Source organism: Polyodon spathula, chromosome 10 (genome assembly GCF_017654505.1).
Source record: "Polyodon spathula isolate WHYD16114869_AA chromosome 10, ASM1765450v1, whole genome shotgun sequence".
NCBI lineage: Eukaryota > Metazoa > Chordata > Actinopteri > Acipenseriformes > Polyodontidae > Polyodon > Polyodon spathula.
Genome location: NC_054543.1, coordinates 10,487,271 through 10,512,635, shown reverse-complemented (window position 1 = coordinate 10,512,635; position 25,365 = coordinate 10,487,271). Strand labels below are relative to the sequence as shown.

At 35.3% G+C, this 25,365-nt stretch overlaps 4 protein-coding genes across 11 annotated transcripts in view; 3 read left to right on the top strand and 1 right to left on the bottom strand.

Moving 5' to 3' along the window:
• The first annotated feature begins 1,812 nt into the window (after positions 1 to 1,812).
• Positions 1,813 to 4,249, top strand: zgc:153981 (dual specificity protein phosphatase family protein). The gene is made up of 3 exons (XM_041260607.1): positions 1,813 to 2,044; positions 2,503 to 2,720; positions 2,884 to 4,249. Exons 1-3 carry the CDS (start codon positions 1,917 to 1,919, stop codon positions 3,093 to 3,095), a joined length of 558 nt encoding a protein of 185 aa, XP_041116541.1. The 5' UTR covers positions 1,813 to 1,916; the 3' UTR covers positions 3,096 to 4,249.
• A 5,054-nt stretch (positions 4,250 to 9,303) lies between these two features.
• LOC121321816 (dual specificity protein phosphatase 13-like) lies at positions 9,304 to 14,956 on the top strand. Its single transcript, XM_041261042.1, has 4 exons — positions 9,304 to 9,519; positions 12,041 to 12,184; positions 12,694 to 12,914; positions 13,836 to 14,956. Exons 2-4 carry the CDS (start codon positions 12,042 to 12,044, stop codon positions 14,048 to 14,050), a joined length of 579 nt encoding a protein of 192 aa, XP_041116976.1. The 5' UTR covers positions 9,304 to 9,519; position 12,041; the 3' UTR covers positions 14,051 to 14,956.
• A 968-nt stretch (positions 14,957 to 15,924) lies between these two features.
• Positions 15,925 to 21,618, top strand: LOC121321815 (dual specificity phosphatase 29-like). Its single transcript, XM_041261041.1, has 4 exons — positions 15,925 to 16,428; positions 17,018 to 17,244; positions 18,182 to 18,402; positions 19,311 to 21,618. The coding sequence occupies exons 2-4, from the start codon at positions 17,066 to 17,068 to the stop codon at positions 19,598 to 19,600; spliced, it is 690 nt and encodes a 229-aa protein (XP_041116975.1). The 5' UTR covers positions 15,925 to 16,428; positions 17,018 to 17,065; the 3' UTR covers positions 19,601 to 21,618.
• A 38-nt stretch (positions 21,619 to 21,656) lies between these two features.
• LOC121321814 (histone acetyltransferase KAT6B-like) overlaps positions 21,657 to 25,365 on the bottom strand; it is a 42,954-nt gene continuing 39,245 nt past the window's right edge. For all 8 annotated transcript variants that reach the window (XM_041261033.1, XM_041261036.1, XM_041261032.1 and 5 more), the window contains 2 exons: positions 25,174 to 25,365; positions 21,657 to 24,286 (listed from right to left, as the gene is read on the bottom strand). The exon at positions 25,174 to 25,365 is cut by the window's right edge and continues 100 nt beyond it. In XM_041261033.1, the coding sequence (XP_041116967.1) occupies positions 21,816 to 24,286; positions 25,174 to 25,365 (2,663 nt within the window). In that variant the 3' untranslated portion in view covers positions 21,657 to 21,815. The remainder of the gene's footprint in view (positions 24,287 to 25,173) is intronic.

The window sequence follows — 25,365 nt, the reverse complement described above, 5'->3', positions numbered from 1 at the left end:
TTTAATTTGCAATACAAAAGGATAAATTCCAGCTGTCTCCTCCTGCTATTTCACTTCCTGTGTGGTACAGCAGACAAACAAGAAGAGGTTTTGTACCAGGCATCTGCAGCAACAATAGTTATTATATAGCATTATTTTTTAAATAGTTGCATATTCCAAATACAAACAAATAAACAGAATATCTTTAGTAGAAGGTAATATCATAAGAACATAAGAACATAAAAAAGTTTACAAACGAGAGGAAGCCATTCGGTCCATCTTGCTCGTTTGGTTGTTAGTAGCTTATTGATCCCAGAATCTCATCAAGCAGCTTCTTGAAGGATCCCAGGGTGTCAGCTTCAAAATATCGCTAGTTCTTAAAAAAAAAAAAAAAAAAGTATGAACATTTACATTAAAACTTAAGTTACATCAAGTGAAAAAAAACAAAACAATATAGAATCAAAATAATTTTAACAAACATTAGCAGACTGGCAATCTTGCAGCCTATGGTTCCAAACTTTTGAAATGTCTTGTGTCACCAAAACAAATCACACCCAGTTTACACATCACAAAAACCTAAGGACACACATTAATGTCATGTTTATGCCTTTAAAAGTCATTTAAAATGGCAACAACACGCAGCAGTAGTTTTGAGATTTACGATTATACTGTAAATTTACAGTATAATTGTAAATCTCGAAAAATTACTCACTTCTAAATCTTTTGTAGTCATTTTTGTATTACTTTAGTATAAATACATGTTAATTTGGATTCATATGTTGTTTTTTTCTGACTTTATGTGAACAAAAAGACACAAAAGCTCTCGTTTTCTCACTGGAAATAGTGATATTTCAAAATATCACTGTCCTGGTCACAAAAGCAAAATCTGTGGGGAATAATAGCCATTTTCTATACTTTTGAGGCATAAGCAATTAGGAAATAACACTTACTACCCAGGAACAAAAAAAAACTTGTTACACGGTGTCATCAAAGCACACATTATCAACAGGAAATGGTTTTCCTCAGTTTTCAAGAAATTTAAAATCAATTGGGCACAGTAAGAACGAATCTCTGCAGGACTACATCTTAAATTATTTCTGTTTTTCAAATCATTATAATTGCATTAAATAATAAACCTTCCTGGCAAACAGGGATTCTTGGTTTGAAATAGGATTTTAGACTTATAGAAAAGACTGTATAGAAACTCCAATCAGTGATCTTTAATGAGGTTACACAGCAACCTGCAAAGATCATTTATAAGCACCTATGAAAAGATTATATGATCATCATGACTAATGGTTTTTCAACCTGTAAGGGGAGGGGGGGGGGGTTGTTAAAGCAGCTTGTAGGGAAAGACTTCCAATAATCTAAAGAGTTTACATGTTGTTTTTTTCAGGGATTACGTCCCCAGAAACATACAGTATATGAACTTGGACTGTGGTGCCTTAGTATGTAATATATAAAGCATATCATCCTCCATTTTAAATTCTTGCATGAGTACATTTCTACATGAAACTGCATACAGTACATAATGCTATTTTTACATATATTTGGGGGAAGGGAAGGTGGTGGCACATTTAAAGTTGCTGTAAAGAAACACTTGCTGTAAAAAACAAAAAAATGTGATTGGCTGAAACATTCCAATTCCAACAGCAGGGTTTAAGTGACCATTGTATCAAAACAGAAAAACAAAGATAAAAAAAGACTGTGTTATATTGTTTATCCAGTAGCTACCGGACTCCAAAATATTTTCCTTCCTCAATCTTTATAAAAGGAAAGAGCAAACTACGTAGAGCGTGCTAAATTGGGTAACAGCAAGCGTGTGCATCTAAAGAAACACCTGTTCAAATGTATCTCGGGCTGTTGGAAACATTAGAGAAGTGGCAGCAGGCAGGATAAACTGGCACCTTCACCTACTGATTTGTAATTTAGATGCAATGAAATCATTACATGAATCTAAGAATCTGCATCTCTCTGTCAAGGAACTGGAGAAAATTTTGGACAGTTGCAAAGTGGAGTTGACCCAAGTAGACGAAGTGTGGCCTAACCTTTATATTGGAAATGTGTGAGTACTTTGTTATAATTACAGGAGGTGGTGTGGCGGTCTGGGGAACCAGCTACTTTTCATATTCAAAGTTTTTTAGGAGGAAGCTGAAATGTGTTTATTAATGGAGGATGAAAGCCAGGATTTGGAAATAATATTTGGTTTGTTTATATATTTTTAGTATGCTGTTTGCTTTATACTTACACCATGACTTCTGCCTTACTTTCTAATTTTTCTACGGTGAGATCTTTACACTGACTCATAAAGCCTTAAGGTATTACAAGTAATTTAGTCCTGGATTCAGCTAATGCTAACATCAAATTTGTTCATTGTGTAACTATGTAACCTAATAGAGCTCTTAAGCTAAGGGTAAGTGATATGATTTATAGTGTAAAACAACAAATCCAGTTTTAACCATATTAGTTTTAAAAAGAAGTGTGGGATCATACCATTAACCAATATTTCTTGTCTTGATACAGAGCAATAGCCCAGGACAGGGGTGCATTACAGAGCATGGGTATCACACATGTATTAAATGCTGCACATTCCAAACAGGGAAGCTTTGGCCACCAAAGCTTCTATGGCAAGAAGATAAAGTATTATGGCATAGCTGCAGAGGATTCCCCTGAATTTGATCTGAGTATCTACTTCAAGAGTGCAGCTCAATTTATACACAAAGGACTGAAAAAAAAAGATGGTACGAGCCTATATGTTTATTAAAAGACTGTTTTTTTCTGTGTGGATTTCTTATTATTTCAAGTCAAATAAGATACTTTAATATCAGTCTTTGTCAGTGTCTTTAATGAATTATCACCAATCATATCTGCATTTTTTATGTACCCATTTGTTACTTGTTTCAGGAAAGGTCTTAGTGCACTGCATTCTGGGAATGAGCAGATCTGCCTCCTTGGTATTGGCCTACCTCATGCTATATCATCATCTCTCACTAGAGGACGTCATCCGCAAAGTTATTCAAACCAGAGCAATTTATCCAAACAGGAGTTTTCTAAAGCAGTTACTAGATCTGGATATCCAGTTACAAAGCAAATTAAGAATGTGTCAGCTTCTTTAGTGACAACATGTGGAAAAGAAGGAAAAGCAGTTCCTTTTAATAAATATCTGTGGAATATTCCACTAGATCTGAGTGTTACTGTATTTTTTCCCTGTCATATATATCATTTCCTCCAAGACATGCATACTATACTAACAACCTGTTTCAGTCATTATAAAGGATGGGACTGAGTATTATTTATAGCGCAGGCTCATATTTACTTATGGCTTTGCTATACACTAATGTGCACTGAGTCACAATTAACCCACTACTGGACAGTTTCTGGGAAAAAAGTAAAATATTCATGTAACTAAATACAAATCTGTGTTTCATGTTTAAAATAATAACATACAAGTTAGATACCATTATATTATAATACCAGAGTATTACCCTGAAGCAAGTTATGCAATAGCAGGCCAAGAATGGCAAAGTATAGAACTAAAGATGAACTGGTAAAGGATATCCATCCAGCAGTACACTATGTAACTCATATGTAACTTGCAAGACTGGACACCGTGCTACAGGGTTCAAGTATGTGTTGCAGTGGTGCTGGGTGACAGCAGCTTTCCATTTTTAAACAAGAAGAAAATTCTGTTTCTGTTCACATTGTATTAGCCAGTTATGACATTTTAACTGAATAGTACAGGTTACATTACAACATACAATCAAATGTCTGATAATTTCAAATTACATTGTTTTGAAACCATTGTATATATTAATAGTTATACTGTAGCTTTTAACATATGGAACTTGTATGTACAGTATATAATAGCTCCATTCTATGATTTAATGTTTTTGGGTGAAAGCAACTTGCAAAATGCACTTCATTCTACAAACTTTTTTTTTATTTGATTGTTTGAGAATGGTATTTAAAACACATTATCCACTATTTTACCAAATGTTTCTTTTGAAATGTTGTATGTTATGAACCTGCTTATCACTGGAGCCAACCTGGAATATGGGAACACATCTATTTTCCAGATATGAAGAGTGCATTTGCACAATGAACAACACTTCATAGAAATCCCATGTGGTAGTTATAGTTGCATGGCCATGACAGCTTATCTAAGTGGACGTTGTAGATTTGGATTCACGTAGTCTTCATATTAGCAAGGTTTAAATGGTTCAGTTCCAAAATGTCTTTCTTATTAAAAAATAAAATGTTTTGATATTCATTTTTGTGGAAATATTAAATTGAAGCATCTTGTTTATACTTAGCAAAACAGACTTTCTCTTTTTATCAGGGCTGCCAACCTGTACTCTTCACACTAGATGGCAGTGGTAGACCATATAGTAACTACCCATACTGAAAACAATGTGAAAAACAAACCAATTAAAAGATTCTCAGCGCAATAAAAAGAGGGCCAGTGAGAATGTTAATAAAGTTACCAAGAGGTAAGAACATGATTTTTAAAACATTGGTTGATATTCCTTTAAAATATTTTATATATTCATGTTTTGGGTCTTTTAAACCAGGATATTAATATATATGTTTCTATAATTATATAATTCCCCCATCTCTTGAATGATATCTAATTTGTCAATTGCTGTAAAACAATAGTTTGGCGAAACAATCTGGCTAATGCCAATGACTAACATTTTGTTTGTGAAATAGTTTCTTACATTTACCTCAGAATTTAAGATTGAGGGTTTGATGTGACAAGTGGCCAAGTGTGAATGTTCCATGCATTTATATCTTCAAATAATAAACACTACAAGACAGAAAAAAGCTCATTTTATTAACTGGTTATATTGTTGGCAGAACCAGTTTATTTTGCTCTTTAATTATGTACAATGAATGTAAAATTGCATGTGGCAGCAATCCTTGCTTGCTCAATAGAACCTGTAGGACTCAAGCATGCGTTGCCAGAACAAGCTGGCTTCAAGTTTGATTTTAAAATAGAAAACAGCATCAGGCAGATAGCTGAACGTGGCCTTTTTTACTTGATGTAATCAACATGATTACAGAGATTACAAAGTGTTGAACTTGATTTTTCCACCCCAGTAAGTATATCCTAGACCAAGAAGCCAAGGCAAATATAATTATGTTAGTTTCTCTGCATACAGATAATTGCATTCTGTAACCACTGCGATTGCTGAGGTCATGTTTTTATATGTTGATCCCCTTATGCTTGCCAGTCCTGAAAATCCCAATATTTAATCAGTTGTGTGATGTATTGTTAATTAAGATGTTTAATATTTTACTACAGGTGATACTGACTCCACCACTTGTTTCTTATTGGATTTTTTGCTTTTTTCTTTAACAGACTTTGAGATTAAGTATATTTTTAATGAGTAAGTAGTTTCCAATTGCATTCATCTTTTTTTAAAGTCCCTGTCACTTTTTTATGAGGTTTGCAGTCATTCTGTGTGTTTTTTATTGCAAGTACTCCAATACTGTGTGTTTTGTTAAGTTTGTGTAATATAGCTTTCACTTGAGTAAAGGAGCTGTTCATCTGTTCTACAGTTGCCTGTCTTAAGTATATACCATGTCTTTATTAATAGAAGTAAGAAAAGATGCCATCTAGTGTTCTGCTACTTTGGATCAAGTATCTTTTTCTTTTGCTAGCAATACACTGCTGTGCATAAGGTGGTGCTTGTGCTTACTACTATAAAGACTTCTGTTAAAATGACTGCAAAGGTCATAAAACATGTCATATTAGAGCCATTTATTGCAAAGGATTCTTTAAAAACAAATTTGATTACAGTTGCTTCCAAGAACAGCTCTGCTACCATTTGTTGTTGAAATAGCAGGAGTTGAAAGAGGGGTGATTGTTATTGAGGACAGTTGACACTGTCTCTTACTCTATGGTCTTCTCAGGAGCCTTCTTGCACACTGAAAGAGGCACACCTATAGAAGACATTAAATTAACAAGGCCCTGGGATGCATCTCTCCAGCAATTGTGGTGTTGCTATTTACTGAGAACCCATCCCAACTTGGTATAGACTTTTTGAGGATAACAGAATTACCTTCAACGTGAACTACATTTGCAAGCCCTGACCCATTTCGTTGTGGAAATTGAAGTTTCTTTTTTCAGATCCACTTGATATTGAACAAGCTTGATGCAGGTTTTTCCACATAATGTGAATGTAGGTAATTATGTTGATCTGCTTTTGAGCATTATCAATATGTACTCAAGCAACACAGCTTTGATAGGAAGAACTTGAATAGATGTCAGCAGCCCCCTCACAGCAGGGTCCATGTGTTCCATCCTCTGGGAGGAAACTGATCAATTCTCATCATCATTGAGAAGAGCCCCAGGCTAGCAAGATGACAGACCGTCAACATGTAAAGCAATGAATTTAAGTACATATTGCTGACATGCTTGAAATTCTGAAGAAAAAGGGACTGTGGAGGTTGTCTCTGAGACAATAGAGTTGCCATCATTGATGTCTGCCAGTATACATACCAGTGCTGAGGTCTTTTAAAGAACTGCTGAGACAGAAATGATGTGGTGTGCTCTGTAAGCCTTACCAAATTTAGAAAAGTGCACTTAGCTGCAGACAGGTCTCATGTCAAACAGTTGTCCCTGCAGACACTCTCGTAACTCTCCTGGATAAATCAGATTTTATAATTCAATTGCTTTGAGTGTTAACTGCTTGTTTACAGTTTACACATTCTGCAGGTGCTGATGCTGGTCGATCTATTTGATTTCAAATAAATCCTGGCAATTGAGAAAGAGGATATATAAGCATAAGGATATATTTATTTGTTTCTTATTTTTACTTATTGTGCATTGGTGGTAATACATCAACTAATGCCAGGGAGGTCAGTTGTTTTGTGGGGGGAATTTTGGTGAATTAGCCCCTCCCTGTGAAAGAGGTATTTTGTGGCTCCATAGAGGGTCGTGTGTGGTATGGATTAGGATGGCAACTTTTAATATAAAGTACTAAATAAGATAAAGTGACATAGTAGTAAAGTAATCAGTACTAAATCTTCTTGTAAATCTACCAGTTATTTAATGCCTCCTGTAAGTTCATTCATCAGTCATATTGTTTTCATCTTAGTCCTCAGAGCTGTGTGTAACAGACAGAGGCTGGGCATAAACCGACAACAACCAGACACTCCCCAAGCAAGTGTCTTAACCACTGTGCAATATATATTAAAGGACCCCCGCATTTTTGTCTTAAAAACTTAATTTTGTTCAGACTTAACCTACTCTGTTGTCATCATAACAAGCAAACTCATTCTGACTTTTTCATGTTGCTTTCCTAATCAACAAATATGAAGTCTGTCTGCATACACATGCCCTGTCAATTCAATTCCCGCAGGTGGAAACAGACTGTTGAAAAGAATTGTTGTATGATGAATGATAACAGTTCATTTGTGAAACAGCCATTTATTACACTAAAGCAATATGTTTATTTTATATATATATATATATATATATATATATATATATATATATATATATATATATATATATATATGCATTTATTTGTTCCAATAGAATACATTTCAGTCTGTAAATACATGATATTCATTTATCAAAACTAGTTGAGACCAGGACCTGTTCGGATAAGTGACTTTTTCTTATTGGAATCTGTACCTCACAAAAAAAAAAAAAAATCAAACAAAAATGTGTGGGGGAAAAAATAGAGGCAACTGTAAATGATTTTACTTTTTTCTGTTTTTTTTTCTTTATAACTTTAATATATACTTTTACAGTAACTGTTTTGTTTTTTCGTTTCCGGTGCTGATCTACGCAGTACTGTACATGTTCAACGTTTGCAGTGATACTTAAAATCATCCATATGCAACACTGTTCACATCAGTAAGACTGTGTTTAATTATTAGTGTTGTCACAAAGGGCCTTTCCCCATAACCTGAAATGACTGTAGCGATTGTGAATGAAACAGTAAATAATCCTAGAAGAACAGTGCCGGAGTATTAAAAGTGATAATGAGGGAGATAGGTGGAATAAAGCCCTAATTCACCAGCATCTGGAGACTTGGGTTCAAATCTGGATCAGGTCACTAGTGTCAGTTTCTGTATGAGTAAGGCCCAAACTGTACTAAAGGTTTTATTCACATTGCTGTTATTCACACTTTCCATTGCATTTCTATCAAGTTATATTGTATTACACTTGTAGTGGTGTCTGTACCCTGAAGTCAGATACATTACAGATGTAATTGCATGATAGATAAACATACATGGCAGCTGTCAGAGTGCTATTGATTACCTGCTAATCACCTCGTACAGAAGGTGCTGCACAGAATAAACTAAATGCAACCCTGCACTGCAGCTGCTGTACACTGTCGATATCACTCTATTCCACTTTGAAACAAACGTCTTGTGTGGTGCAGCTGAATACTTCAGTGTATCACTCATCTACAAGTCTTCCATTTTTGACAGACCTTTTAAAATCACCAGGATTCTTTTTCTCTTTCTGTAATTGTTTCGTCTCTGTTACTCAACAGTGGGATACTATACTGAACTGGTTTAGGGTAACCTGAGCACTACTGTGCTTGTCCAGATTTGTGAGTTACTTTACATCAGTTTGGGTTTAGTTTAGTGACCCTTTCAGTTTTTATTTTAATTTATTACTGAGAATCTTGGGATTTTTTTTTCTTCGCTAAAAAAAAATGTATGTCATTTAAACTGTGATGTGTATGCCACTGGAATCATTAATTGTTTAAATAGTCTTCTGACATTGTTTATATTATAAAGCAAGTATTATGCCAGGTATATCCAAAAAAATATATAGTCAGACGTCATTCCCAGGAGGATCTAGAGACACTAGGTAAATTAAAAGTGGCTACAGTAAGTTAGCAGGTTGATGCGCTATTATGTTTTAAGATAACATTTCTGACTGACTTGAAGGCAGTGCAACATGTTGATACACCAATGGTTAGGCTTAATGTATTTGAATTTGCACAAGGGTTTAGCTGGACGATCCTTGATATGTGGTTTGGTTTGCGGTCTTACATTTGGTGTTCATAACTGTGAATACAAGGATGATTATGGGTCACTATCCCGTAGTAAAACAGCCTTGTTAAACAGGGTTTCCCCTTGTGGGCTCATAATGCACTAATAACTTTCACATTGCTTTGACATTGGGATCTTACTCCTGTGTTTTGGCAGTTCACACAATTTGGATTCCTTGGGTTTAAATTATCTTCAAAATTGTCTCAGAATGGTTTAATTGGTAACACATCTGGTGTTTGCTCTTTTCCAATACAGGAAGGCTCCCAGTTGTAAAGAAAATATTATTTTGCTAACATTGGTAGAAAAAAAGGCACTAAACAGCTTGCTTATCTATCTGGGTCTCAGCTGTCTGATGCAGTTGGGAATTGCATTTGTAGCTGTAAGGTTTATAATTATCACTGAATTAAAAAAGGAAACTGCTTCAAGGGGCAGAGCTTGAGGTTTGCACAACACACCCTGGAATATAACAAACTGAAGCCAATAGCGCTGAAAAAAAGGAGGAATTAGAACCTAAAAGTAAGTTAATTGTTTTGTTAACAAGTCATTTATAACACAATATTTAGAAACATCATGAGAAGTTTTACATGAGAATCTACATCTAAATGGAAAACAATGTATTTATAGATAGATAGAAGATAAAGTCAAAAGGAAACCCATAATGTAATTAGAATTGAGAAAAAGCATTACCAAAAAAAATATATTTCTTTTTATGGATTTTTGTAACATGGGTGTATGTTTGACAGGCTCCATGGATCACCAACATATTTTCACTGCACAATTTTTGAGAAAGTTCAAAATTCTTTAAAACTCAATACTTTTGAACATAGCGCTGGAGCTAAATACTAGTTCATTTATTAATATTGATAGTTAATTTGGTTATTTCTGTGTATAATAACTTTCAATGGTTTACCACTGTAATAGCACATCAAAGTGTAATATATCATAGTGAAAGGTTGTAAAAGCAAAAGGTGAGCCTTGTAAAGCCCAACTCATTTAAAAAATGATTTTTTTTCCTGTATATCGTATTTGATAGTATTACACTAATTCATATGGAGTGTCTCTATTGCGACCACCAGTAAACACATATTCAAATTTACATTTATTTCAAACATTTATGGGGTTAAGTTATGTGGGTACTTTATAAAGGATTCATTAAAGCTTAAAAGCCTAACTGATCAATGGGAATTAGTATGATTGTCTGCCGTCCTTCTTTATATGTTCTGGCTTGAAGTGCAGCAGAGGGGTGCTCTCAGCCGGATGGATTTTAACTCATTCAATCATCTACAGTGGAGCAATATTTAGAGGTGTATTCAAATAATCTAGAACTAAATCTAAAAATAGAACTAAATCAAAACTAATTCAAAGCAACAAAATAGACTTAAATTCCAAAACTACTTAACAAGAGACATTCTGGTTTGATCTGTTGCCAGGAACAACTGCAGTTTGAAGTCTTAATTCTAAAAGAATGTTCTTTAAACATTCAGCTGTCTTGAGATCCATTTCCAAACAGTCGTCTCTCCAGCCACCCTAATATTAACCCATTCAGGATTCATAGCCTTCAACTTGTACCCCTGTTTCCGGTGAAGCAGAACTATCACATTCCCTCTATAGCTGTGACCTTGTGTAACCATGAGCAGGCAGCAGCAGAGGGAGGGAGGGAGGGAGGGAGGGAGGGAGATGCTTCAAGGATATAAAGGGCTTTGCTCAGCAAGCAAATAATATTGAAGGAGTTTTCTGTAACATCAGGAAGATAAGCAAATCCTTTCTAAACAATCTCAGAGTTCCATATATTTCTGTATACTTTTTAAGCTGTACAAAACAGTTCAGTTCTGTAAAGGAATTAAGATAAATAAAAGCAGGGAGAAAAGCCAATTTTACTATAACCAAACATGAAAGACTGAAAAACAAATACAGTAAAACCTGAATTAGTGGTCTTACCAACCAGTAAACAGCAGAACAAATGTGCTTTTCTAAAACAATTGAATGACGTCTTACATAAACATCGATTTACGACATACTGTTTAGCAGCTATTAAAACGTGCCTGAGGACAATTTTGATCTGTGTTGTACAAGACAAAGTCAGCAGCTCTACTAATTTACTCTGATCCATTTTAACAGCTGGCTCAACTCATGAGGACCTGTGCAAGCACTCATTAGGTTACCCACGCTAGTGTTGACGTTGCAATACCTCCATACAGTTTGCAATCATGATTATAGTCAGTGAGCAGGAGACAACTTCAGGTTTTGACAGTAGTTAATGATTCATGTTATAAGAATGAGATGGAGTGTATCCAAATAATGTTGTTCAGCACAGCTGTTGAAGTACAGTTGGTGTGTGTTTTTAAATACTGTGCCTTACTGATTAGTCTGTACTTTCAGTTCCATATATTCTGAATTCCATATACAGCACCCTGTGTAAAGAACCATTGGCATGGTTTTGCTCATCGCTTTTGCAAAGGATCATCATGCGCCTCTCAAATTCTTTTCTTATACAATCATCTCAGATTTTTGCACATAACATAGGGCCTGGCCAGTGGTATATCCCGTTTTGGAATGCAAGGGGAAGCCATTTAAGAGGTCAGTGGTACAAACAGAGGTCTAAATTCAGACTCAATCCCAATACAAAATAACATGTGGTGGTGTTTGGGCCAGGAGCAGATATTCCAGGACAGACAGAGCCCTTATTTCATGATTGCTAATTAAAATGCACAGGCCCACAAAGTGCTGTTAAAAGTTTGTAACTTTTATAAATAACATTTATCGGTGTATAATGTTTTATAGTTTAATAAAGATAATTCTGAGGTTACATCATTTTAAAAAGTCTGTCTAATGAACAACTGATGTTTTATCTTAATGGTATTTCTTATCAGTATTCTTTAGCATATACCACCTGTTTAGAACCAATAATCTTATGTAGATTTTTAAGATTCTACTTAATGGCCTTTAAGAAGGTGGATGAATTGGAAAATCTGATGAACTGGAGTGTTTGGAGGATTTATTAGATAAAATGTCAAATCTTTTTAAATATCTGTTTTAGAATGGCTGGCCATGAAGACAAGCAAGCAAGCAAGGATAAGTATGAAACCCCTTCTATTTCTGAGCTCCAGTGCCTCTTGATGGAGAACAGAAAATCGACTGGACATGTCAATGAAGTCTGGCCAAATATATATATAGGAGATGCGTATGTACTGTAAACTATTGAGTTACTTAAATACTCCTGTATTGAACAATTAAATTCAATTTTTACCAAGTAAACCAAAAAGAGGACCCAGGACTAAAACAGTGCTGGATTTTTAAGTCAAATGGTTTAGTAGCTCTAGCATTGAAACTTCAGCTTTCTGTTAGCTTTGCATCATAAGACTCCTATACCAGGGATTTTCTTTTAAGACGCTGGCCACAAAAAATATTAATGCAGGTCATAAACACAATATAATGTTTGGGTGAATGAAGAAGGAATGCACTTCAATGTATTTGTAATAAACCTATTGAGATTTGTGACATTTTGTGTTTCTATACAAAGTTGCAGCTAGGCTTTATTTATTTAGATAATTTGAAGTCTATTCCTTCTTATATTCATTCACCCAATTACTTGCAAAATATGAAGTGTTTACTTGTTTATTTGCTATCATTTATTATCATTAACTTAACATACAAATTAATTACAACTTTGAATGCTATTTTTATTTTTAGGTACGCTGCACGAGACAAACGCACATTGCTTAATCTTGGCATCACCCATATTGTCAATGCTGCTCAAGGAATATGCCAGGTTAACACTGGAGCCAAGTACTACCGTGACACGCAGATGCATTACCTTGGCGTAGAGGCAGATGATGAACCGGAGTTTGACCTGAGCCCATTCTTTTATCCGACTGCTAAGTTTATAAGTGCAGGACTTGGTTCACTGCAAGGTAATTGTGTATGCGCTGCCCTTGGTCTTCAATGGCACCACAATGGCAATACCAAGGGACTAAAGTAGCTGAAGGGCAGCTGTAATTTTACGGTTACATACAGTGGGTACATTTTCATATTTTGACATACCAATCACAGTGGTAATACAATGCAGTACTACAGACCATCGTGTATCATTTGTTCAAAACCACTGTTCTGCTCTTGTTTTAATGAGATCTGCTAATTGAATGAAAAGATCTCTGTTTTTAAATAAGCGACTGATGATCCCAATTAAAGTTCTGCCTAGGGCTGCACTGTCATCAGATTTAAACCCCATTGGGATTGCCGATGTGAGTTTGGGTGGAGACTCAAATGTCAACCAAGACAATCACAGACTAAATTGAAACCAAATACATCCCAAATGCTATTAGCTAGATGGGGCAAGAAAACAGCATGGGAAACATGGAGCTATTTCCCTCACTTGACAACTGTATGACTCGGTTGGCCTGCAACTGACAAGTTTATGGTTAACATGCTCGATAAGATCAGCTGCTACAGATGTCAGTGCAGCAAGGAGAGCACGCTCAGGTTCCAAATGAATGAGATTGGTGGGAATTTGTCCAACACAATCTGTATTTACGCAACACGTCAGATAGGCATCTGCAAGGCTGCTACATTTGGAGCCAGTATCTGGTTGTAGTAACAGCTTGGGCTGGATGAAAAGGATAACCTTTCTGAGTCACACAGATTTTAGGTCCTGTTCAAAACTTATTTTGCAGGTCACTAAGTGCGCAGAGGAAATGCTAGAGTAAAAGAGCTGTTGCAAAGAGTTGTGAAATAAAGACAAAAGTGAACTGAAGAAATAAAATGCAACACAATACTAATATATGTATCCTTTAATGTGATTATATATTAGATATAACTTTTTGTTTTTCTTGCAGGGAAAGTGTTTGTCAACTGTGCAATGGGTGTCAGTCGCTCTGCAACTCTGGTGTTAGCCTACCTAATGATCTGCAAGAATGTGACTCTGCTGGATGCAATCAAGGCAGTCTGCAAACACAGAGATATCTTTCCCAATTCAGGATTTTTGAGCCAGCTTAGACAACTAGACCTCACTCTAACACTAGAGAGAAGAAAGGAAAAGGAGCCACAATAATTCTGATTGTAAATGTATCACTCTTTTATTTAAAGTGGTTTGTACAATTAATGTTTTTAAACAGTATAAAGCATCTTAGAAATATAAATAAACATCATGTTTTAACTGAAATCGGAATTCCCTTGAGTTGTACAATAAACAATATTCCTCTTTCTTTAACTGGCACTGACATTTCGCACTACATAATCCAAGTGCCTACCATTTCTTAAATTCCATCTGGCAAACACAAAACATGGAAATGTTTAAACAAGCAGTTGGTTTCCCCGAGTGCATATTCCTGAAATTAGACTTTGATTTAAATAACTTCTGTTAAAGTTTTGTGACTATACCATTCCTTTAAGGCCTACAAAAGTTAAAGTTTCTTCCAAGCAGAAACCAGAATGAACTTCCTGTATTTATAATGCCCAAACAAAGGTGGGATATTTGTTCAATGTTTTACTGATATTTTAACACTGAAGATTTACAAATTTATGTTTTGTAAGAGCAGTGTTAAACTGGGGTATAAACAGCACATCAGTGGTGAGATTGTATACTGTACCTTCAGAGGGTTTAGATACTGTAACAGACTCACTCCCAAGACACAATAGTGAGACGTGAATGGTAAATAATAAAGATAGATTTGGGAAAATATTCATTCATGAGAAAAGGTTTGATTGAGTTTCTGTGTGTTCATTAACCAGAAATGGTTAGTCCATTACTCAGGGTTTGCGTTTTAAGGTTATTACATTCAGTTCCACCTAGATGACTTGTCCGAGTGTGGGGTGAGCCCTGTTAGAATGGCATAATTCTTACTAGAGTATAGTAAAGTAGCTGTTAGGCCCCAATACTGGACTTAAGAGGCAGTGTGGCCCAGTGGTTAAAGTCCATGGCTTGTAACCAGAAGATCACCGTTTCAAATCCCACCTCTACCACTGACTGACTTACTCTGTGACCCTGAGCAAGTCACTTTTAACTTCCTTGTGCTCCATCCTGCAGATGAGATGTTACATCAATGTCCTATTGTAAGTGACTGCATGCACTGCACAGTTCACAGCCTACCTCTGTAAAGCGCTTTGTGATGGTGGGCCACCGTGAAATGTGCTATATAAAAATAAATATATTATACAGATATTATTATTAATCCCTTCCGATCTGGACACCTTCAGCAATATAAACCTACATGAACTCAATACAATTGTGTTTTAGTCTGTGCTACCAAGCTGCATTCCAATACAGCTAGTATCATGTTATGGTACTGCGCAGTGATGGTGCTTTATATTTACAATAAAGCAATTATTTAACTGAATTACAACTTTTTCATTTTAGAAAAGGCTGTGTCATATAACTTTATAGAACACTGTTAAAAATCTTAGCAAAAAATGCAGAAGTTGTTAAAAAGTAGTCACACCAGGACATTACATTTTCACAAAGAAATGACCAGACAGACTAAAGTGAATGATCAACTGTCTGGTAAAATAGAAATACTCATGATATAAGTAATTAAAATACTTAAATATATCAATTAAAGAAATTGCCAGGTTTGATTGTTGCATTGGTACTCCAGGTGACAGCAGGGCTTGAAGATAAAAAAAAAAAAAGTAAAATAGACCTGAATGAAATACAGTGGTGTTAATTTCACTATAGAATAAAATACTATTAACATTACTTTTCCAGTTTCATAATAACCCAGGCCCTCTATGCTTATATAGTGTTTCACTCAGCTTTAGCTTTGTATGTTCAAGGTGTCACAGTGATGCACAGAACATATTTTATTACTTTTGTCTTTAGATTTTTACATGACAATTTTTACCCCCATGTCCTCAATGAGCCATAGAATATTACTGAAAAACAAAATGAAATAAACAGATTTGAAAACGTTTTGAACTTTTTTTTTTTCACTTTATCAATATCAACATAAGAGAATTTGTTGTTGTTAAAACACTCTTGTTAACAATCTTAATCCACTTTAAAAAATGCCCTGAATAACTCTTCAACTTCATAAAGAAAACTTTCCCCATGGCTAAAAATACAGTTGAGATGCCAGACAGCTAATTCAAGAGGGTATCCTCAAAAGAGATTAAAATAGGTTATGGTTATTTGACACGCCTAAACCAAAATGGGAAATGTATCCTGTTCTGTCATCTCATAGCAGTATGCACAGCACTTACTTGTCACTGAGCAGTAGCAAGCATCAGGTGTAAGGTTCCAGATAAGGGATATGTTATTAGTACATGTGAAGATTCTCCCTGGTGGCTGGGTAAAATATAGCAATGGTTAGACACAGCAGATCAGTGCTCTAAAAATATAATTTAATTTTACAGTCAGTAACTGAGCAACTCTCCTGCTCCCCGATTTTCACAAAGCTCTTCCTGGCTAACATCAAACAGCAAGTGAACGAGGTATGGAATGATAGTACATTTTGTATTGTAGAAAGTACTTTTTTATTATTAAAGGCAACTATGAATGAAAGTTTGCATGTTAATAGTGTAATATTGTTTCAAGCTTTCAAAGGGTATGAATATTTTTTAATTAATATTTTTAGAGTTTTGCAAAAAAATTGCTTTGATAAATAATTGTAAACATCTATTTCTTGTAACTTTTCATCATCCACAAAAGCAAAAATTTTGCTACAAAAGATGTTTCCTAAAATTCTTTATTTTTAAGAAATTTCTAGAAAATATAAATTTCCATTGGGGTACCTCCCCCTTTTTTTTTTTTTTTTTTTGCAATTGCATTTCTAAGAATATTACTTATCATATAACGTAAAATTTGTGGTTCTCAGGATAAAACTAATTAAAAAACAAAAAACATGTAATTAACTCATTTTCATATACATAAAGACATAATAGGGTTCATTGTCTTCATTAGATGTTATTTTATGAAAGGGTAATAGATCGAATGTGAAACATAAGTAAGGCTTAATGCGTTATTTATATTTTTGGTCTTGATCTGTTTAATAAAACAAAAACCAATACATTTCTATTTCAGGTAACACAATCAAAACAGGGAAGAAAAAAAAAAAGGATTTCATTGAAAATGACTTCTAATGGGCCAAAGACTCAAAAGAAGAAAAATGCATATGCTTCAGTGAAGATAGATCCAGAGGACAAATATATAACACCTGGAGCCTTCGAGCTGGAGCGTCTTTGCTGGCATACTCCTGTGAAATTCACACACGTCAACGAGGTGTGGCCAAACCTTTACATAGGCGATGAGTAAGTCACAATTCTGTTCCATCCAATTTGGAATTTGTAATACCAGTAAGCAGTGGGATTTTAGCAAAGCCTCCATTGCAACAGAAATTCTCCTGTCAATTACTTGAAAGAAATTGTATTAAAAATGAATAAACTAGAAAATATTGGTCACCTGTGGCTGATTTTTCAAAACTTGTAATCTAGATCAAAGAGATTTTGTAATCGAGACTTACTTTTATCTGGACCTTTTTGATCTGGCTTTTCAGAAAATGTCAATGCTGTATTACATTTATCCAGATTACGTATTGCTTTATATTCTAGAAACACACCAATAACTTAATTTTAAAGACCTGTTTTACTAAATGCCATCAAAACAGTGCTTCACAGTAACAACCAACAAATTTGCAGAATTTAGAAATAGACCAGATTAACGGAACTCAATTTATTCTTCTTGGGAAGAAGTTTGCATTCAGGATTTGGTTATCTACATATAACAGTGTACCTTTAATTCTGTTATCCCTTTAATGCAGTTGTTCTCAATCTGTGGTCCGCAGGCTCTTTTCAGGTGGTCCGTGGAAAGGTTACATAATTACAGAAAGGAAGCAGCAGCGTAGTTTATAGATCTCATTGCAAACCCAAAACTTGAGACCTTAAATACTGAGGTACAGAAGCAGGAAGAAAATGCTCATGGAGAATACCTCCAAGTTTAAAAAAAAAAAAAAAAAAAAAAAAAAGGTATTTGTAGTGTCAAAGTGTATTCTTTACTAGGGAGTTTTCATGTATTTGAGAACCACTGCCTTTATATGATGTATAATAGTTTACTATCAAGTCTTGGGATATACAGTATTTGACCATTTAAACACAATGCAGTGGAAATGATAATCACACCTACTGTACCATGCAAAGTCTTTCCAGGAAAATGTATCTAATCTCATTTTTGTCCTCATTTTACTTGTAGGAAGACAGCTTTAGATCGATACAATCTGGAAAAGATGGGCATGACACATGTTCTTAATGCAGCTGATGGCAAATGGAATGTTGGTACAGGTCCTGAATATTATAGCGACATGACTATCGAGTATTATGGAGTTGAAGCAGAGGATCTTCCCCGATTTGATCTCAGCCAGTTTTTTTATCCTGCTACCCAATTTATTGACAGTGCACTCAGTAATCCAAAAAGTAAGTAAACTATTGCACAATCCTTATTTTTTAAGGTACAGTATTAAAATAATACTAGTGTTAATGGAAATGTTATTTTAATTTCAATGTAATACTGGTTAAATAGAGCATAATACACATTCTAACAACTTTATTATATAGTATACCTGTCATATTTCTTCATGCAAACCCTCTTCTCCCCACTAAACTGTACACAACACACTTTAGTACTGGACTAGATTTCTGTCTTAAACAGTATACACTTTCCATAACCAATCAACTGTGACTACAATAGAAAGGAATCATATTGAATTTGCCAACATTTATAAAACATATTCTTAAGTCTTATCCTTTAAAAAATAGCATACCTCAGAACGTGTATTGACTGAATGGTGAAGTACAGGATACAGCACCTCAGATCGAGCATGTTCAGCCTCAGATTCATTAGTCTGTATCTGATTCAGAGGATGGGGGCCTAGAAGGTAGGGAATTGGCCCCCCTAAAATGTAAAGAGTCATACTTGAATCATTTAAAAAAAAAAAAAAAAAAAAAAAAAAAAATGTACTGCCCCATTTATAACACATTTTTAATTGTTCTCCATCTGGAACTACACTACTGGGGTTTCCCCAAAATAATAGTTTGGTTCTAGACAGAGAAAAGTTAAACCTTAGCGATGAGCATAAAATAAATAAATAAATTTAAAAAAAAGGGCATTTGGTACAATCCTCCAAGTATCCATACATTTCATGCTTGAATAGCTGCTAACCAATTTTGCCAAAATGTAAAGATCTCCATTAATTTCCCCCAGGGGGTGCAATTTCAGATAGGTACAGTATCCATCCTTTACCTAAATGTTAAATAGACTTTATAAACAGTAGAATTTAGGAAATGTTTTTTTTTTTCTGAAAATGTCTTTTTTTCTTTTTTAGATAAGCTTCTGGTACATTGTGCAATGGGAAGAAGCAGATCCGCCACTCTGGTTCTAGCCTACCTAATGATTTATAAAAACATGACAGTTGGGGATGCGATTAATGAAGTGATTAAGCACAGGTGCATTTTACCCAATCGTGGCTTCTTAAAACAGCTAAGACAGCTTGACATAAATCTGCTAATAGAGAAAAAGAATGCAAAGAATGATGTCAATTCAAATGGTGAACAAAATGGAGAAGAAAAGAAAGACACAGTACATTTAACAAATTGTAATCATGTAAGAGACTGAAGAACAGGATAGCAAGGAATCGGTTCACTGCAATCGTGCTCATGTTTCAGTATGTCCCAAAATAATTGTCTGGTCATTTCCTGTCTCTGCTAAAAAATTGTACAGCCTGTAACTCAAATTTTAATTTTTGCCAATCCACTACATAAAGTTTTATAGCAGACATAATGGTTTTCACACAGATACATAGTTGGTTGAAAGCTTTTGCTTGTTCTTTGCAAACTAAGTTTTAAATTTTCAGTATATAAAAAAAAACCCTACACCTGTCTCTTTAAAAATACATATCCCTAATTCTCCCTATGAACCTACGTATATCAATTAGTTTTAACAAAAACATATTTTACCTTAAGCAACTCAACAATCCATGCCCCATTACAGCAAGTTGGCTTTTTTCAACCTTTATGTTCATTGATTCAACACTGGTGCTGAAATCCATTCTTCTAAATTATGAAACAGTAATACTTTTCTATACACGCTACATCTGCTTGTGATCAGCATACCGATAACCACTGTAGACGTGTTAAATTGACTTTTATATAGTGTGTGTTCAACTATCAACATGCATTTAGTGCCAATCACTAAAATGGAAGTACTGTACTTATTGTGTATATACAGTATTGTACTAACAGTATGTGAATTATCTTAAGTTGATTTGTTCATTTGCTTTTAAAAAAGAGGGGGGTATTACACAAAATATTTCTTAAATCCATCCACAATAAATGTCAAATGTTTTGTTTTCCTTTCTATGATATAGATTTTTGTTTAGTTTTAAAATTGCTCTCATTAAAATCAATTCACAGGGAGTTATTTTTATTGATCTTTATAGGAAGACCACTAACTTCTGCATTGCTAGAAATTGCACAGAACCATGATTTGTATTTCATAGGACGCAAAAAAAGTACACAAGTATTAATCACAGAAGTTCAGGAATGGCTCATCATAATTTATTTTATGTTAAAATGTACAGCTTCTTTTGTGTATTTTGTGTATTGTTTTAAGTGACTAAAGATAACCGATAAATACATGACTTTCATTCTGTTCTACTTTGTACACATATCCAGCTTTTCTTCTCATTCCCAACAGCCACTCTGTACAGGTACAAAGGCTACAAAAAAGCAATATAAAACAGACACAAATACAACTTGCTTTTTACATGCGATTTGCTAGCTTAGTTTGGTCTATTCACAGGCTACTGCTCTATATTTGTGTAAAATATAACTCCAACATTTTATAAAAGATAGAAAAATCTACAGATGGAATGAAAATGTAAGGTTAAAGGCATTTTTGTAAAATAGCAACTTTCGACTAAATTTACCTTTCTTTTTTAAAACCCTGGGCATGTTCTTTGAAATGATTCAGAACTGTACCGTTACAAACACTGTGATATACTTCACTATTTAGACAGAAATCAGATTGCATTTATAAAACAGAAAGCTGCCTCATTTAAAGAATTTTGTTACAAAAGTACTGAATTATACACATTTAGCAATAAAACCTTAACTGAAACAGGACTAAGTTTTACATTTTTACAGTATTAGAAATAACAAAAATATAGTTTCATCTTACTCCCATACTGGGGAAACCTCAACCAAGGACAATCGTTTTAAAAATGGCTTGCTATTAAGCACAACACTTGTACAGTATCATCTTATGCACTGTCACTAAAAGACTTTGTAGCATGCTATGTGTCACCATACCAAAATACAAACAAAAAAATAATAAAATCAATTTTACAATAACTTAAATATATAAAGGCAGAAGAAAGGAACACAAACTCAGAACTACTGGAGAGTTTTCTTTAAAAGGCTGCAATGTCCAAAAATCTTAGTTGTAACAGGCACATTAAATAGCTCCATTGTACAGGTCTGCCACAAAAATGCAGTCCAACTGCTGAAGCCTTCTTTGCCACAGTTTAACAACTTAGGCATCATTCAAAGGAGTATAACATGAAATCAAAGAAAAGTCACCTTTATTTGATGATGTAAGGCTTTCTTCTATATATATATATATATATATATATATATATATATATATATATATATAATATATATATATATATATATATATATAAAAAAACACACACACACACACACCACATTGCCGTCAAAGACTCTTTTTGCATTCATACCAAGTGCTGGTTTTCAAAAGGTGATGCTCCAGGCATAGTTGTGCATTTTGATATACAATGCACTTATAAATAGTAATTAACAAGGTACATTTACCGTCTCATGAAGGATCCGTTTAAAGATTGTTTCGACATGCCTGTGTTCATGTAACCATGGTGGCTTGGTGGAGTGTACATCATGTTGCTGTGTGGTGGGCCCTGCATGGGCTGCTGAGGGTATGGCTGAGTTCCCATCATTCCCATCTGCATAGGGTACTGTGCCGTTTGATTCATGTATGCATGATTTCCATGGTAGCCACTGTTCATCATTGGTTGAGACATCCTGTACCCATTCATAGCATTCAGAGTGTTCATATTCATGTTCATAGAGTTGACATTGTAAGCTGGCGCAGGCATTAGGTTTACACCCATATTCATTCGAGGCATGGTTAGTGTCCTTGTAGGTGCCTGCATGGCTACAGTCTGTGAGGCCCTTCCATACATCTGTTGCTGATGAGGTGACAGAGGAGCGGATTTACAGCGCATTGAGACGTGGCTTTTGCCTGGCATTTGAGTCTGAAGTCTCTGGGACGGTGGGAGTCCCATGTTTGGAGCTGCCATGTTACGCTGCAGTAATTGAGGAGGAAGATTCATTGGGGGTGGGGTAAGGTTAGGGGGAGGTGTCATTGTAGCCTGTGCTTGGTGTCCTCCAGGGACAGAATGTGGAGACTGGGATAAAGAAACAAGGCCTGGGTTACTAAGCTGTGAAGATAGAGATACACTGTTTGCATAGGATGTGACAGAAGCTGAATGATTATAAGGCAATGGATGGTCCATAAGAGTGTTGGTTAATTGCTGTAGTTTTGCCAGGCTAAAAGTGGCTGATGGCTGTGGATAATGACAACCACCATAATCACTTTGGCCCATCCTTTCATAAATTCCGATATTTGGATTGGACTCAGAAATATCTGTCAGTTGCATTGGTGGTGTAAAGTTGTTAGACATGCCACATTGTGGCAACTGCTGCTGGATGCTGGGTGGTCTTTCTATGACACATCCTTGTGGAGATTTAACACTACAATTCTGAGGAGAGTTAATGCTGTTCTGTTGCATCATACTACAGCTTCCATTAATATTTGTCATTTGCTGTGTCACAGCACAGCTGTTCTGAGTAAGGCTACTGGAAGAGATATTATTATACGAGCAGCTATTTTGGGATGAATTATTTCCACAAATGCTGCTCCCCAATGTGGAATCATAGCTGCTAGGATTTTCATAGTTTTCAGTTGTGCTCTCAATACTGCCAAGATCACTAAATCCACTGTCTACAACTTGTTGCGAGTGGTCTGAAACAGAAGGGACATCCATCATTGGGCTGGTTTCCATATTTTGTAATGGCACAGAAATGGCATTCTGATCAGGGCTAATTTGTGTATAGCTGCTTTCTAGAATCGATACTGCTGGACTAGTCACAGAACGAACCGACTGACTTGGATGGGAATGGACGGATGATATGGGACTACTATGATCCGACTGATGGCAGTCATCTATTATGGTCATTTGAGGGCTTTGGTCTATATGTGTATAACTTTGCAAGCTCCTACACGCTTCCTGTGTTTCCACACAGTCTTGGAAAGTATCTTCCTGCTCATTATTTTCTTGGGTAAGAGCATGTACTGCCTGCACAGTTTCAGTGTCAATTTCTGTACAAACAGTGGGATCATCTTTTATAACAGGGCTCACTGCTTCACTTTCCTTTTGGTCAGGGTCATGTCTATTTTCATCTTCAGACTCAAAATCAAGAGCACGTTCTGAATCCGCAGCATTATCATTATCACCATCATTATCAATATCAGCTGAAAGATCTCCACCACCGTTCACATTAGTATCATCATTATGATCATTTAGCACAACATTGGATGTAACATTCATGTTTAAAAATGGTTGCTGACACTCTGGCTGCTCCTTCAACACCAACACAGAATTCTCCTCCTTTTCTAGCTCTGATGAATCTATATGGCTGTCATCTTCATCATCAGCATCATGATCTTCATTATGTACTGGTTCCTCTTCGTCTTCATCTTCCTCCTCATGTTCCTCTGCAGGGGCAGGTTCCTTCTGCTGTTCAGCTACATTCTCAGTTTCTTCTTGGTCCATCCCTCCATGATCAGGACCTTCTTGGCCTTCATTATGACTGTCAGTATCTTCAGGAGGCCCTACTATATCAAATTTCTCTTCCTGTTTTTCAGAAAACACCTCTTCAGGACTCTGGGACACAGAGAGCAACTTTTCAAGATCAGTATCAAATGGGTCAGTTTCTTTACTCAGCTCACTGTCTTCCTCTGTAATCGCAGGGACTTTTTCTGGGTGTTCCTTCTGTTCCTCTGCCAAGACCTGATGGTCGGCTTCCATAGGAGTTTCAGGGGGTGTGTACAGATTCAGCTTGAATCCGGTCTTTCTTTCCTTCTTGCGCCTCCACTTAGGTGGACCTCGCTTTACTCCTTTTGGCCAACCTTTTTTACGCTTCACAGGTTGAGGATTGCCTTCCTTATTGTTTTTTAACACAGCCCCACTAGATGGCAGGTCTACAAATACACACACAAACAAACAAAAAATAAATAAATACATTTTTAGTAAGTTAATAAAGTCATGCAATACAATATGGGCAGAAATATATCTCACCCTTGAACTAAAAACTACTTAATAGTGATTTTTTGATACACAAATTAAACCTGGGAAATTAAACCTCAATTACAATAACTGCAGAATCCCAAGATACCTACCATTTATAATACTGAAATCTTTTTTTTTTTTTTTTTTTAAACTGTAACCGACTTTTTATACAGCCGATTTATTTATACCAAGACCAATACAAAGAATGTCAGGGAAAATAAACATGTTCTTAAACAAAAATGGTATTCTCCCGCTTTGTCTTGAAAAAGTATTATTGTCATTTCAAAAGTCTCCTTTATGCACTCTTTCTTTTGCTACATTTGTTTTATTACAAAACCCATAAATGTCACTCTGAGGATTATTATTATTTTGGAAGCAAAAGCCTATTGAAATGTACTTTGCATCATTTTTCTTGTCTGGACTGAAATTAGTGGTTAAACCATTTGAATTTATAATGAACTGAGAAATTCGGAACTGGTGACAAAGGCATTCACAAATAACAAGTAAATTACAGGATCCAGCGAACATGAGGAATCGAGGGACAGTGGGTATTACAACAATGAAGTGCTATATTTAACAAAAAACAATCTTAACAGGAAATAAGAATAAAAGAAAATCTCATCAAAATAGTTGAAAATTCAGCTCTTTTTTCTGTTAATATGGACAGTAATAAGTGTGTGTGTGTGTGTGTGGGGGGGGGGGGGGGGGGTAATTGAAATTCAACTTGCCAAAAACAGGGGAGTAAATGTTTCTTATATAAACAAATGGAGAAAGGAAGAAACGATAAAACAAAAATTACCTTTATTTCGCTCTTCTTCCCGGAATTGACTTCTGTATTTATGCTTGTCATTTTCTTCAGCTTTAAAGCATCTCTGCTTGCCACAACGATATTTCAAGATTTTTCTGACTGGCTTTTCTTCATCTTCTCCATCCCTCTGGCATGTAGGTTCTAGTAGGGGCATTGGCTGTTCTTCAGAGTTCTCAAACGGTT